The sequence below is a fragment of the Homarus americanus genome, unplaced genomic scaffold (genome assembly GCF_018991925.1).
Source record: "Homarus americanus isolate GMGI-L3 unplaced genomic scaffold, GMGI_Hamer_2.0 scaffold4854, whole genome shotgun sequence".
NCBI lineage: Eukaryota > Metazoa > Arthropoda > Malacostraca > Decapoda > Nephropidae > Homarus > Homarus americanus.
The window spans coordinates 232,214-247,488 of record NW_024728299.1 but is presented as its reverse complement, the minus strand read 5'-3'; the positions used below and the strand labels follow the sequence as shown (position 1 = coordinate 247,488).

Genomic DNA, 15,275 nt, shown 5'->3' with positions numbered 1-15,275 from the left:
ACTCACAGCTAACAGAGCTCTACAACTTCCAAGGTCTGAGATTTAAGGAATTTATACAGTACACCTGTACTGTAATTGGATTACCCAGTAGGTTAAACTCACCTGTTTAGAGACATATCCCTTCTTAGCAGCACCAATATAGCAGACGTAACAATTCTGACCAAGTCAGGCCGTAATAGTTGAGTGTTATGCATAGGCAGAGCAGCAAGAGTAAGATCAAGAGCTGCCCGCTGCACCATAACACTTGAATCCTCCATGGCCTGACACAGAGCTGACACCTGGCAATTTGCAAATCAAATATTAGTCAACAGGAAAAGTTCATCCACCTATACGTACTATCACTACTATGCTACTTCCCTTTTACTGCAAAACAAGGAAAGTCAAACACTACTGTCTTAGGACATGCTGTAAAATACCCCACACTGATACGATACTCACACTTGTATTTACTCAACCTATCTTTCTAATTTAACTGAGGCCTTCCTTATCCCTCTCACGCATGCATTAAATTTTTAAGCTTCCGTGACCACGACAAAAGTCATTGTGTCCAATTAATCCCACAAGAAATTTTTTGTATGGTTTATACATCACTGGCTTCCCTGGCTTCCCTAGCAAGATCATATAGTCATCTATGATGCGATTACCAGTAACTTTAAAACATTTTTGGCAAATTTTTTAAAAGTTTAATGATGCAGTTTGCATTACCAATGCAATTAGTGTTACCCAATGATTTTACGTGATTTGCTTCATGATGCGCGAGAGGATTAATTTCTAAAAATATCTTTTATCCCCATATTTAATCATTTTTAGTTATTATTGTCTTATTCTCTCTCTCTCTTTCTCTACATGTGTCACTCGGTATTATATATTTTATGTTCTTAGCATTCCCTTCATAATAGAACAATTCTCCTGTATATCTAAATTCTTCACCTCTTCAGTCAGTACAAGCAACAGCAACTAAATCTCCTCTATCCCTTTCTTTACTCCTCTCCCACTTTTCTGTGGGATGGACCAAGGGGGTAGAGAAAACCGAGGAAAAGTAAGGAAAATACATGTAATGAACAACTGGACACTGAGAAAACATCTACAGGTCTTATATGGAAAATAGCCTCTACTGTACAGTATAATTAAAAAAATCAACACTCACTGTGACATCAATATTGGTACCCAAGATGTAAAGCTGATCTTCTGTTGAAAGCTTTTTATTGTAGCAAGCCATGATGTGTGTTATGGCTGGAAGACGAACCCCAGAGTTACCCCAAACACAATCCCAAAGGCAGCCAAAGAATTCTGCCTGGCCAACTCCCTCAGCAACTCTTGACAGAAGTTGGGATGTCCTTTGGAAGAGAATCAAAAGGTTCTTAACATATGACAATATTTTTTTACACACCACATACAGTAATTAGGGATGGATTAAGAGTGACTTGTGTCCCAGGCGGTGCCCCCAACCACAGCCTTCTTCCCTACTCATGTTGACATCCTACAGTAAATTTCACAAGTGCTCTAATGTAGAACACTATACTGTACACTACTGTATTAAAATATTCCATTTGGCTTCTAAAAATGTTATCCAGTGAACTGCATATCACAATCAATATACTGATGAAACTCTGTATACTATACTGTATACTAATTTAAAAAAAAAAGTAAAAAAGCTCAAGCAAAGATACACAAAATCAGACAAAAAAATAATAATCAAGGTTGAAGGTGAAACAATGTATATAAATCTGTACCTATACAGACTAATACAGACAGGTTGAACACCTCCAATCCAGCATCCTCGTGACCAGACCAGAGCTGGACCAAAGAATTTTCCAAACCATGGGTGGTCAATATATGTACTGTCATGCCAAAAATGATACAACTTATGTACACAGCCTCAGGAAAGATAGCAGCCTGACCTCAATGCTCGCCATAGTAATGCATCCCAACTGAAACAATACCTCTATTTACCCCTTATTAATGGGCTCCATCATGCTGGGACAGCATGCTAACTTTTGCACAAGAAGTAATGTTTATTCCCTTTATGTATTTCATCCTTATGCTAATTATCTTCTGTACTGTATGTAGGACTGTGTGAGCATGTAACCAAGTAAAATAATAAAAAGTTATGTACATCTACCAGAAATTGTGGGTTGAATATAGCTAACAGCTCAGTCTGGTAGGGGGATGTGGCAACATCAGCAATCATTCCCCGTAAATAACCCACAGAAATGCATGAATTTTAACCCCTGAAAAATATTACGCATATACAGTACAGTTCAACCCCCTATTTTTTGCATAAGGGTTTGTCATAAATTTTTTTAACTATAGTACTTGTGTATTCGTGGTAAATAAGCCAACATAACATAATAATTTGGTGTTGTTATACAACTTTAAGGTACATTATTGGCAGTGTTGTACGTTGATGGCGTTAATATAACGCCATCAATGGACGGCTGCAACTTTTTGTTAACGCTGACGCCATAAATTTTTTGGGCAGGTGAAGGTACAGGTGACGCAGTTAACTTTTCACCTGAGCGGAGCGTCAAGCGTCAATTTGTTCGTCAACTTTTATTTTTCTTTATTTTTCCAAGTTCGATTTTCAATTATCTTGTTCTAAAGACGACCGGGAAAATTTTTGCCACACCTGCCACCTGCGCAGCTTTCTACAGATTTGAATTTTCAAGTCAGGAAAAAGGCCACCAACCAGCTGTCCAGGTTGGTGGAGAAGTCCGTGCACGAAACTGAGAGCAGCAGCAGTGAGGGAGACGACAAAGATCATGACATGGAGGACCAATTGTTCCAGGCCCTGTACGAGACCCCCCGCAGGAATGAAAAAGACAGTGACCTTTCCAAGCGTTTCCTGGGGGAGAAACCTTCGAAAAAACTTTCGACAAGGACACCTTCCCCAACACGGCCATGAAGGAGTTGTTCATCAAATACAACACCCCCATCCCCTCTAGTGCTGCCGTGGAGCGCATGTTCTCCATGGGCAAGGACGTCTTGAGGCCCAAGTGCGGCAGAATGAGCGACAAGCATTTTGAGATGCTAGTATTCTTGCGGGGAAACAAATGAATAATTAAAATGATATAATAAAAATCACAATACTGTAAATGATTAAAAATGAACGAATATTTTTTTATTTTGCATATGTTACTCCCATACACAGGAGAATACGCGTTTCGGGGCTGCATTCGTACGTCACTGAAAACTCATTGCCACTGGCAATTTATGATATCGTTTATGCCGATGCTGACGGCATCAAATTTCTCGGCCGTTTACGCTGACGCTGGCGGCGCCACTTTTTTTCATCGACGCGTACAACACTTATTATTGGCATTAGGAAATGCATAGAGGAACTATAAAAAAATGACATGACATATGACGAGAAAAACTCAGGCTGGACCATGGAAATCCGGACGGAGCTCTGACCTGTACCGTACAGTATAAACAAAATTGCCAGCCTTTACCGTGTCAATACAGAACATTATAAATTAGTAGGTTATTTCTCTTCATTAACATTATATAGTCAGACATTATGGAGTCAATAACGTACTTAACTTATGGTAAAAACTATCAAAATATGCCAGCCAGCTGATCCCTATTTAACAGCATCTTCTAGTTCCACAGGCAATGTGTATGTTTGTTCGAGTGTTTATCATTCTGTCTCGTGGCTGCGGCCAGATGTCAGCACCCTTGTTATCTAGTGATCGATTCAAATAATTTAACCATGCAACAAAGTTCAAATTTATTAACTTGAATTTCCAATGCTATAATAAGTTATCAATACAGGACTAATATATACTGTTGTACTGGAAAGTTATGGACCCAGAGAGTCCACCTTGTCTGCTCCCCCCCCCCCATTACATAAACTCAAACAAGGAGAATAGATACACACACAAACAAGCACATTAATCAAGCAATGAATATTTTTGTTTCCGTTCTGTATGTCCCATTCAGTGTTTCTTCACATTTTTTTTTTTATTTTGCACTAGTTACAGCAATTGAGACCAAATAATGTACCTTGGTGCAGTGGATGGTTCTTAAAGTAATAAACAGAACATAAAATTACCTCTCCAAATGATCAGAGCCTTCCTCCAGCCCAGCAAGGATGCCAGATAGGAAGCCATTTAGTCCAGGTCTTAATCTGGGGCCCAAGGGGACAAAATGAGTTTCATATACTGTGAGAAGTGCAGACCTTACATTCATTGCAGCACTGCTGAAGAGAGGGAATAAACCTGCAAAACAGAAATAGCAAAAACTAGAGTAAAACATCTTTGCCAATTATCCTTCATTCTATCAATCAATATCATGTTATCATAGCCATTACAGAATTTCTAATTAGTAAAGTCCTCATGGAGCTCACCAAACCCCCACTTAAGTCACATCCTCACACTATCCTTTTAACTCGTCTTTAGTTTCTCCAAGACTGATTTAAGGAGATAATTCTGGGATTTATGTTGGAACTGTATACTGTACTGTACTAATGTTTTTGGCACCTGAGTGTGTGTGTGTTAAAGACAACCTAACTGAATCTTTGGATCAAAAATATGAATGGCATGCAAATTTTGAACCCCTGAACTTGAACACACAAAAAAATTCAGATGTCTTGAAGGATATATCTCCCTAAAACATCTGAATGGCACTGAGTTTTAGGCACACAGGCATTTTATAAATGTCTTCACACATTTGTGAACTAAAGTTCCAAGAACAGTATCATGCCACCTCTGTTCCCTCATATGGCTCTTTAATTCACTTCACTTAAAAACACTCATTTTGTCAATCTTGTCAAATCCACTAAATTTCCCACTTACCAAGATTCTCTGTACATTATGCTGCTCTTATTCAACCACTCTTTCTGAGCCCATTATCTATCCTGAGCTGTCACATTTTTCATTCTGACCATTCTTGTACTACACCATATCCATCACTCTCCAGAGCTTTGAAGACAACATTGTATCCATATTTACAATACTGTATGCTGTTAAACCTTCTTCACAAAGATAATAAAATACTGCACTGTATATAAATGTTAAAAATCTGTTTCTGGGTATTCATAGACAAAATTACAAAAAACAATAAATGTAAATAAATCCCAAATCAAAAGATCATTTGGAAACATTTACTGACCTGCACTGTATATAAACAGTTCTTGTGAGAGGCGATTGGTACCCATACATTTGAATATAATATCATATGTTTCAAGGGCCTTCAAATGAACTCCTGATGGCAGGGCAGGATGCATGCACTGTGCCAGTCGCTTGCTGATGGTTATGCGTCGTGGGACAACAGGATATTTCATGTGGGATAGTAACACCTGTTCAAAATACATAAAGACAGGTCAGAAGGGAATATACTGTATGACCTTTATCCCAAACATCCCTAATCCCAGGTATGTCAAGTGATATGGAGATCAGAAGAATTGCACAAGTGAAATATGTTAAAGATCATGGAATCATATACAGGTATCCCCGATATACGAAAGGGTTGTGGTCCTGGAAATTCTCTTAAGGGAAACACATACATACATCAAATGGTAGAAGCCATGCATTACTGAGGATTATGTTCCAGTGAATAAAAGCAATTGTACATTAAAAGATAAAGACCATCTCCAGTATTATTGAGGGTTATGTTCCAGGGAGGGAGAAAGTTGGTCCACTGAAGGGTTTTCAAACAAAGTTCATCACTGTACATCCTGTAAAATTAACAGTAAACAATAAATACAGTGATCATGTAAGGAGAGCATAAATGCACCTCTAATCATCCTAGGCGGCCGTCTGGACCATATGACAGCTATAAGTTGGCAATCTTTAAAGAAAAGCAGGTGTCAATATGTGAGTAAGTTAAAAGGAATTTCCATATCAGACATAGTACATATATCAGGGGATATCTTTACAGTAGAACCCCCCTAGTTCACTACAGTACTTCGCAAAATAGATTACAGTAGTTCACATCAATTTCATTTCTTAATTGACTGCATCAAGGCTGCCAAAGACAATATAGCAGTACACATTCTAAAAAATAAAAAAATAAAAAGAGAAATAAAAAAAGGAAAAAATTATAACAATAACATCACAGAACATTTTTTGATCATACAGGCAGTCCCTGGGTTATGAACGAGTTCCGTTCCAGGGGAAGTTACTCAGTCGAAAATGTCTAAGTCGAAACACATGCTATGTGCATACTGTACTTACAGAACAATATTTAAAATCCCAATATATCATAGCCTAAGTCCTTATATACATCTAAAATCACTTAATTTAAGAGAAAAGAAGAAGTAGAATGACAAAATACAGTAAATGAAGTAAAAAATAAGTCATCAGGAAAATAAAATACTGTAAATTTAAAGTTTAACCTCGTTCGTATCGGCGGAAGTTCGTAAGGCAGACGTTCGTAACCCAGAGACTGCCTGTATTTGTCATGTGAATTAGGAATACATATACTGTAATGTACAAACATAATTGATGAATTTTGTTGAATACAATTACAATACAGTACAGTATATCATCTCATTTTATTAATTTATGGACAAACAATTACAATAGTACAGTAATATTAGAGTCCCCAGTGTTGCCTCATTTCCCCCCAAATGGACTGCACATGTTTTCATGACAAGGATAACATGATATACTTTAACTTATTGAAATATTACCTTATTAAGTTTTCCCAGTGTGGAAATAAGGTCTGCCCATTCACTGGTATTTTCAAAGTTACGTAATGTCTTGTCCACTGCTGCCACATACGCCCGGTACTTGGAGTCCCCAAGTAAATCATATTCTTCAAGACTTAGTCCACTCATACTGTAAACAATTTGCATGGTGAACTATTTATTCATTTAAAAATGTGCATTACTGAAAAATAATTTATCCATGACCTCTGTCTCCCTATCTCCATTTAATCTACTATTTTCAACATCAATAAATGTAAGATGAGAACAGGAGGCCACACATGCTAAACACAAGTCTTCAAGTAATAATCAGTACTTTAAATAAAACCTTTTCACTAGCTAAACTAAAGATAGATCAGAATTTTGGCCTAAGATAAAAAAGGAGTCTGGCCTGCCAATAACAAATACTGTTGAAGGTTTACAGAAATTAAATATTGGATAACAATTGTGTTTTAAAAGGTCAACTTTCATGCCACTTTACTGATACAGTAGTACATCAATAAAGGTACTATTAATTGGTAAACAATAGACACTAGGAGGTTTAAGACTGTCCTGGTCCACAAGGAATATTACAGAATCTATACAATAATCTTATGGCATTACATATGATTTGAAAGTTCATAAACCAAATGTTAAAACTCTACAAGGCTAGAGTTTTGTGATACCCTGTAGATCCTTGTCATCAGGTGTTCATCAACTAATACACAGAAGGTGGATCCAAACAAAAAAAAGAGTTATAAACAGTAATAATTCCCATATCATATATGGTGGTATGTAACAGTCAACCATAATTTGAATAGTGCAATAACTGCCTATACTTTGCTATAACTGAGAAGCATGTGTAGAGAGAGCATTGCATCATAAGGGGCAAATATTGAGATGTATATGGGAATACACGTACAGTATTTCAGCCGACATTATTATACAGGTATGAAGCAAGAATTCAACAAGCATGAAAGAAGAGCTTCAGGTAGATGTGACTGAAATGATTTACCTGAGAGCAATATTTGGGTGGACAGCATACCAAGAATATGAGGCATGGATGTGTAAAAGAGGTAAGAAGGTGATATGAGGGAGCACTGGACATTGTATCAACCTGGGTTTCCTTCTGTGGTATGGACATACTGAGAGATCAAGAAATGAAAGCATAGTAAAAAGAAAATAGATTTCTGATGCTACATAAACTATGAGGATGCCCATGCAACTAACATGTGATCAGAGGTGAGTGGCAATAAAGTAAAGTTACTTCATTAAGGACCACAGACAGTAATCAGTACTCTTACTTCAGTTCTTATTTTTCAGGCCTCTTGTTCCCTCACTACTTTATTCTAGGTCTACAAGAGTCGGTACAAATGAAAAAAATATAATCGAGTAAGAGGAACTTGAAGGAATAATGGTGGTAAGGAGGTAATAGGAGATATGGACATCCAAGAAGCTGTGTGCATAAATGACTGGAAAAGATGAAATGAAGTGGTGTTTGAGGATGGACATACTGCTGAGGAGTGATGCTTGGGTATTTGAAGCAACAGGAGTAAGATGGATATTTTGGGGTCTTGTTGTGGAAGTGAAACATCAGAGCAGAAATTTTTTTGGGTAGAACGACTCAATGGTTGTGTAACAGATAAAGGGAGAGTTTGTGTTTGGTCTTGATTCTGCCTATCTTGTATCGCAGCAGAAAAAACTTCCAGGAGAAAGCCAAGAGTGAAAAAATAACAATAGATGAATATTCTAAATAATCTATCAATCTTACCGCTCAGATGTTAACTTAAATTTTGCCTTCCCCGTCACCTTGGCGTTCACAAATGAAGGAGAGTGCATCATGTATTTGTTAGCAACATACCAGGTAGAAGTTTAATGCATGAATGTAGGTTAAGGTTTTCACATCCAACTCTCTCTTATAATCAGCTTGTTACATGCAACTCCTGTAAAAGCAAGAAGCACATGCAACTAAATTATTAACATTTGAAAAGAGACAAATGATGATACAAATACTGTACAATGAAAAAAACAAGAACATGCAACATTCCATGCACGGTAGTCTTTTAACAGCAACTAAATCAGTGCACAAATAGCTATGCAATATCACGGTTATGATTGAAGAGGAATACTGTACTGAGCCTGTTATCCAAAGACTTGTGGCTGACCCCCTTTTATAATACAGTACTGTAAGAGAGCTTTCCATTTTTGAATGTTTCATGGAGAATTGAAGTTTCTAGTACTCAACAAAGAGGACTGCATGTATTGTATCAGTGTTTTAAATGTACAGATAACCAGTGGAATATAACCAACGATTAGATCCAATTACAACACAGATTCTTACTGTATATTGTTTGCTGTCATTAGTTGCTGTTAAGGGCCAAAGGAGATAACATGCTACACTCTCTGAATTGGATGGCTGCTATTATAAACTGCCTCTATAAACTACACCACTTGCCCAAGTAGGGAGATGTGTTAATGTGTTAATTTCTGAGCCTCACTGTTGTTAGCTTTCAGGAGAACAAACACTCTACCTACAGTCTTCTAGAAGCTGATGACTTTAACCAAAACTAACATCAATATTCAAAGTGACTTGCTCAACATATTGGCTATTAAACTGTAATACTGTACTTCAGTAGATATGAAATTAACTGTTTTACCATCAGCACTCTTTTTAATGATCTTTTCCATTCGTTCCTATTATCACAGAATGTATACATTTGGTATCCTCGTGTAGTAATTTAATGTGCTTTAGAAATAACAAAATAGCCCTAGAGGGTCCTAGGCAAAACGATCAAGAACAAAGGAGGGATCCTCCACAGGCCACTGGCCTCCTTCCCTGGACATGGCCACCTCTAGTGGGTGGCCATTTGGTAAATAAGGTAAAATTACTAATATTCCTGTTAATAAAAATAAGAACAGAGCAGCATCTGTGAAAATTTTTACCCACAAATGAAATCCTCAATATAAGAAATTTGGTGTTGAATTTATTTACCATTTGTTAATCAAATTGTATCTTTTAATAATGACTCAAAACTGAAATCAACTAATGAAACTTTCCCAAATATATACTGGATCAAAATTCATTAAGTACAGTACTGTACTGTACAGCACAATAATAACTGAAAGAGCTTCTTACCTATATTTGGGTTTTACAGACTTGAGAGAAATCCAGACAGAAGTGACTGTTATGCAGCCATGGATGGAACTCACCTGGCCAATTTGAAGCAAATCTGTTCCTGTGACCTGACCAATGACATTAGGTCTCATCTACTGGAATGATCAATCAGGTTCACCTGCCCAAATCTATGATTATCACTGAAATGTTTACTCAGCCAATACAAAGGTTACCCACCTGGGATATATGAAGAAGTGCAAATTTCAATAAATCCTCCATTAAAAAATTTCAAGTTATGTTTTAACACAAAAAGGTGGGAAAATGAGCTTATGTCTATAATGTATTTAAAGATATCAAAATAACAAAGACAACGGATATGGATTAAAAAAAATGTGATTCAATCAAAAGATTAAATTATAATAATGATTTGATAATGTGAGGTTTTCTTTGACAGGAATTAACTCAAACATGGCCTCCATAACCTAACATACCTTATTACTATGTACTCTTGTCCCTTGTAGGCTAGATGCTACCCTCTGTAATGCCAAATTTGTAGGTGAATGATTTAAGTGTGAAGAGTTGTGGTGGTGCAGCTGTGTGTATGGTATTACTTCAGCTGCAAACACCGAATTTGACCTAAAACCAGCAACATGGCTCCTAGACCTAATCATTAAAGAACGTGTACATAAGAATGAAGGAACTGTAACGAGCCTATTAGTCCAACCAATCTAGGCAGCCCTGTTTACATCCAACCCACAACCTATTACTGAAGCTTCCCACCAAGTTAATGATGACGTTTGGTAATTTGTTCCGCTCTTCAACAACCCAATTTACCAACCGATGTTTACCTATTTCATACCTAAATTTATATTTGTCTAATTTAAAACCATTGCTAGGTTTTTGCTCTGGATTTGATAGATTAAGTCCTTAGTCATAGCCACTTTTTTTAACCCTGACTTCCAATTAATAAACTTTGATCATATTGCCCCTCACTCTATGTCACAGCCGTTTTTAAATGCTGCTGTATTTACCAATCTCCCGCACTCACTAATGACTTCTAACTGCCTAAATAAGTGAAAACGGGACTAAAGGCAACTGTCCCAGCCGCCCGGGAAAGTTTTAGTTTGGTGACGTGAGGTACTGTACTGTGGTGACATAGCCAAGGATAGAGGTGTTGCCATTAACATGTTATTTTTTTATTAAGTAATTACATAAATAATTTCTGCTATATTTTCTTGAGAAGTAATATAAATCAACAGAAATAATTAAAATTTATATAAGCAGGTAGAAAACAATAAAAAATTTTCAGGTAAAACTAGGGACAAAAACCTGAGTAGGAAAAAAAACTATTTCAACACCTAATTTTCTTTAGTCTTGGGGTAAAAAATAAGTTTCCTAAAAGTGACTGTTCTTAAATATTTATACAGCTGGTTAACCACTTTCCTTGGTAATACTGTATTGGAGTAGATGGCTAACACCAGAAGGAGTTGTTTGATTTCCTTCAGTTTTTCCACAGATGTTCTTTGGGTGATAGTAAGTAATAAAAATAATAAGACAACTTTTTTTTTAATTCTAGGCATTTTTTTTTTCACAATCTGCAATCATAAATCACCTGAAGTGGACAGGCTAAGAAGAATGAGGGAAATTACAGGGTAAAACATGGTGAAAACTGATCCATTACGCTAAAATGTCTCTACATGCTTTGTACGCAAAGAAATTTATTAATTACCGTAGTCATTCTCCGAAAAATCTGCCGTTGGCAGTGCGTGTTGTTGTCTGCTCTTTATTTGTTTACGTGCAACAACTGACCCGCTCAGTCCAAGCATACTCTCACGTCCACAAAAAATTTTAAATTATGCCAAATGGCAGAGGGTCCTGGGGGGAACAAAGCTCCCCAGCTAGGGAGTTAGGTAAGGTTAGGTAGGATTCTTTGGTTGGCGAAGTTCTATTAGGTTCCATTAAATGTCACCTATTTTAAAATACTTATTATATGTAATAATAAGAACATCTGGGGAAAAAATTAAACGAAATTGAACAACACCTTCTGGTGTAAGCCATATCCTCCAGGATTATTGCCATCTGCTCCAGGATTACCCTTTCCTGAAGTGTTACCTCAGTTTATGTTGAAGTTCATAAGTAGTTTTCAAATTCATATTTTCCTTGTTTGCACATGGTATATCTATTAACATTAAACATTTTGGTGATGGTTCCATTAAAATATCACCAGGAATAAGACTGCAGGACCTATCAAAACATTAACCTAATTTTTTTCCTTATTGAGTCCATTTGGGCTCATTTACTTATATTGCGCCTTCAAGTTCAAAACTACTGCACACAAAAAACATAATACAGTACGTCCTTTCAAACACGTACATAACAAGTGCCAAGGATCTAAGGCTTACCATAGTCCGTGATAAACTGCCCTAAACACCTGCTTGAAGCTACCAAAGAACAGACTCACTACGACTCACCAACAAGAGATTTTGCGAAATATTTTGATTACAGGTACACAACAACACCAAGTAAATACACCCTAAGTAAATCTATTAGGATACAAACAAATTCAATAAAAATACAGTTCTAGTACATACCTGATACTTGTACTAGGTGAGAGTAAGCTGTAGTACTGCTGCCCTCATAGTGCTGTTTACACCTGCACCATCAGCTGAATGTGACGTATCCTCCACCAGGGAACTCTTAGATAAACCTCCCCTTCTAAACATCTATATGCAGTGTTAACAATTATTTTAATACATATTTATATTTTAATCACCTTTTGTTGTTTAAATTTGTTAATTATTGGACATTTCTCTATTTTCCCGTCTAAATATCCAAGGAAGGAAAACTCGACGCATGTAATGTAATTGTTTTTATCATGATAATTGTTTAATTTTTGATTGATAATTGAATATAAAATATAATACAATTAGAAATAACACACCATAATGTACATAACTCATAAAATAAAAAGTGATTTGCGGAAAAAAATGATAAGCATGATAAAAGACAGGGAGGCGTTGACGTGACGTTATTATTACTGCACTTCAATATTCACTCAAAGGACTTTCAAGTGCGCCATAAGGTTAGTAACTACACCAAGCTAGTCTTGCCAAGCACAATAACCATTTAGCATATCTACAGATGAATTTTATCTTGGCGCTACTTTTATTTATTACATGTATGATTAATGATATAGTAAATAAAAGTTATGCCTCGTCTGTCCTACTACCAAGGAGAGTTGCTTGTTGACTAGTTATTACTTTTACTATATGATAAAATCTAATTAAACTCATCTTATATACTTTATTGCAGAATTATGTATTTTCCAGTAAGTTTGTAAAGCACCAGTTTCCCCGGTGTGTCAACAATAGAGACATCTGTATTATAATATAAAAAATCGCTACTAATACAGTAGTTTTACTTTTCACGTTTATGCAATTATTTTCCTCTTATTTTAAATGCATTATCGTAAGTGAAATTTAAAAAAGTACATCAGATAGCCGATATATTATGTACTAAATGTACGGTCACGGCCAAAAGTAATCAATGATGATTACTAATCATCTATACCTCTTACCACTATAGTGTCATATCCGCGAGCAGCTGGAGGCCTTAGTACAAGCTGGGTCACAAGAGGATGGGGGAGGTATTGATGGGGGGAAAGCTGGGGTGGCACACCTGGGTAGGAGGGTGTGCACAAGTCAGGGGCTACATTATAATAATCATAATCTAAGGGTCCTTATCTCATGCCCTTTCAAGCATGTAAACCTAAGATAATATAGGGAAAAGAAACTTACAACCATCCTTCCATTCCTTTTATCATGCATTTCCGTTATTTTCAATCCCCTCCCCCCCCCCTGATGAATAATGTGCCTTGCATACTGTAGTGGATATTTTCCCTACAACTGCAACTGCCGTTTGTTGCTGACGAGCCACTCCACTTCGAATTCCCCAGCCTACGCCTCGTGGTCTAAGGTCGGCTACTAGCGCCGCCTAACAAAGCGGAGGTCAACTAACAAGCCACGCCGACCTCCGCAATATAAGACCTCACCTCGCTGTGACCTGCCCCTTCTACCAACAGCCACGCAGCAAACAACACCTCCTCTGAGCACGCTCCCGAACCAGCTCTCTACTCCACGCTGCCACTTCCCAACACCAAGCTGCACTATACATCCAATACAGTATATATAGAGCACACATTGTGAGTTTCCTTTCTCCAACCCATCCTGAGTGTGAGACCACATCTCGAAACCCCACAATATCAAGATAATTAATTCACATCAATGAAATATTTTTATTTCTTTATTAGTAGGAGAATGATAAGCATTGCTATTTTCAATAACATTTATTATTCCCAGATCAACGCAGAAAAACTTTTGCAAAGTACAGAATACACGTTTACACCGTCCAAACACCATCTGTTATCACTCTTTTGTACTCTTCTTGTTACGATACTTAAATTTTTCTATATCTATTGCATTATCACAATCCATCATGATTATAAAACTTTAATGATGGTTCAGAGGGAGAGCACTAATCATAGCCATCATGGTTTTGTCAAATCTGCCATCCAACATGTACATAATAACTAAATTCATCAGTTGCTTCCTCTATCTCCTGTAAAAGTAATCATTAATAGCTAACACAAGAGTTGATGCCATCATAACTATTTCAGGGTAATCTTTCAACTCCTGATTACTGTGGAGACGAGGGGAGCCAACCAGGGGTAAAAGATCGACGTTCATTGGTCACATATTGAAGGAGACCGACACTCACTAGTCACTTCTTGAAGGAGACCGACACCCATTGGTCACTTTATTGTTGGACATCTATCATCAGCCAATCACCATGTTTATGTCTACAGGAGCTAAGAATGCAATTTATTTATAGACATGAATTCATTTGAACAATACAGAAGATTGCCATATAATATACCCCTCCCCAACTCGTGGGTATATTGTGTAACATTTAAAAAACAATCCTGGTCTTACAAACTGACCATGAAAGATATAAATAGGAAATAGATACATGTCCTTACCACAGGTTGGCAACACTGGCCAGGAACTCGAAAATTTTTGTGGTGGTGTGTGACAGTAGAACCGAGGCAAACAGCACTTATTTGTAGGCAGTACAAGGTACAGGACACTTGTTTTACTATTTACATGATTAACAATCATTACTACTACCGTAATCAATCACATTTCTAGACTTGTGCTTGGGGGTTGGGTAGAGAAACACATGGTGAAGCAAGTCAAGTCCAAAGGCGAGATTTCTACATCAAAAAATCCGAGAAGTTTGGGAGGCTCGTGTGTGAAAGATAAATACCTTTTTGGCAACATAATCTAGTCAAGTCGGCACAATCAAAATGTCATATGACGTGCTCCAAAGCTCTACAGATGCACATCATATGGCATGAGCCAAAGCCTGGTTAAACATGTGATAGGACCTGTGTAGAAAAAACATGTGAATTTATTCTTGAAAAAGTTTCCCCCCAAAAGATAAAATGAATATGTATCCTCAATTACTTGTTTC

General features: G+C 37.0%; 1 protein-coding gene and 1 long non-coding RNA gene across 7 annotated transcripts in view; one reads left to right on the top strand and one right to left on the bottom strand.

Annotated features, from left to right (window-relative positions):
- LOC121866055 (protein dopey-1 homolog) overlaps positions 1 to 12,444 on the bottom strand; it is a 42,273-nt gene extending 29,829 nt beyond the window's left edge. For 3 of the 5 annotated variants that reach the window (XM_042365635.1, XM_042365636.1, XM_042365637.1), the window contains exons 1-7: positions 12,335 to 12,422; positions 8,400 to 8,571; positions 6,635 to 6,782; positions 5,113 to 5,299; positions 4,055 to 4,220; positions 1,148 to 1,337; positions 103 to 278 (exon numbers count right to left, since the gene is read on the bottom strand). In XM_042365635.1, coding sequence (XP_042221569.1) covers positions 103 to 278; positions 1,148 to 1,337; positions 4,055 to 4,220; positions 5,113 to 5,299; positions 6,635 to 6,782; positions 8,400 to 8,470 — 938 coding nt within the window. In that variant the 5' untranslated portion in view covers positions 8,471 to 8,571; positions 12,335 to 12,422. Of the gene's footprint in view, positions 1 to 102; positions 279 to 1,147; positions 1,338 to 4,054; positions 4,221 to 5,112; positions 5,300 to 6,634; positions 6,783 to 8,399; positions 8,572 to 10,234; positions 10,280 to 12,334 lie in introns of all 5 variants that reach the window. The other 2 variants (XM_042365640.1, XM_042365639.1) reach the window with 2 other exon arrangements.
- A 218-nt stretch (positions 12,445 to 12,662) lies between these two features.
- Positions 12,663 to 13,940, top strand: LOC121866054. 2 transcript variants are annotated; one of them, XR_006088880.1, is made up of 2 exons: positions 12,663 to 12,825; positions 13,699 to 13,940. It is a non-coding gene; the product is annotated as an uncharacterized LOC121866054 (long non-coding RNA). The 2 variants fall into 2 exon arrangements; XR_006088881.1 differs by having other exon boundaries at positions 13,329 to 13,940.
- Positions 13,941 to 15,275: the final 1,335 nt, after the last annotated feature.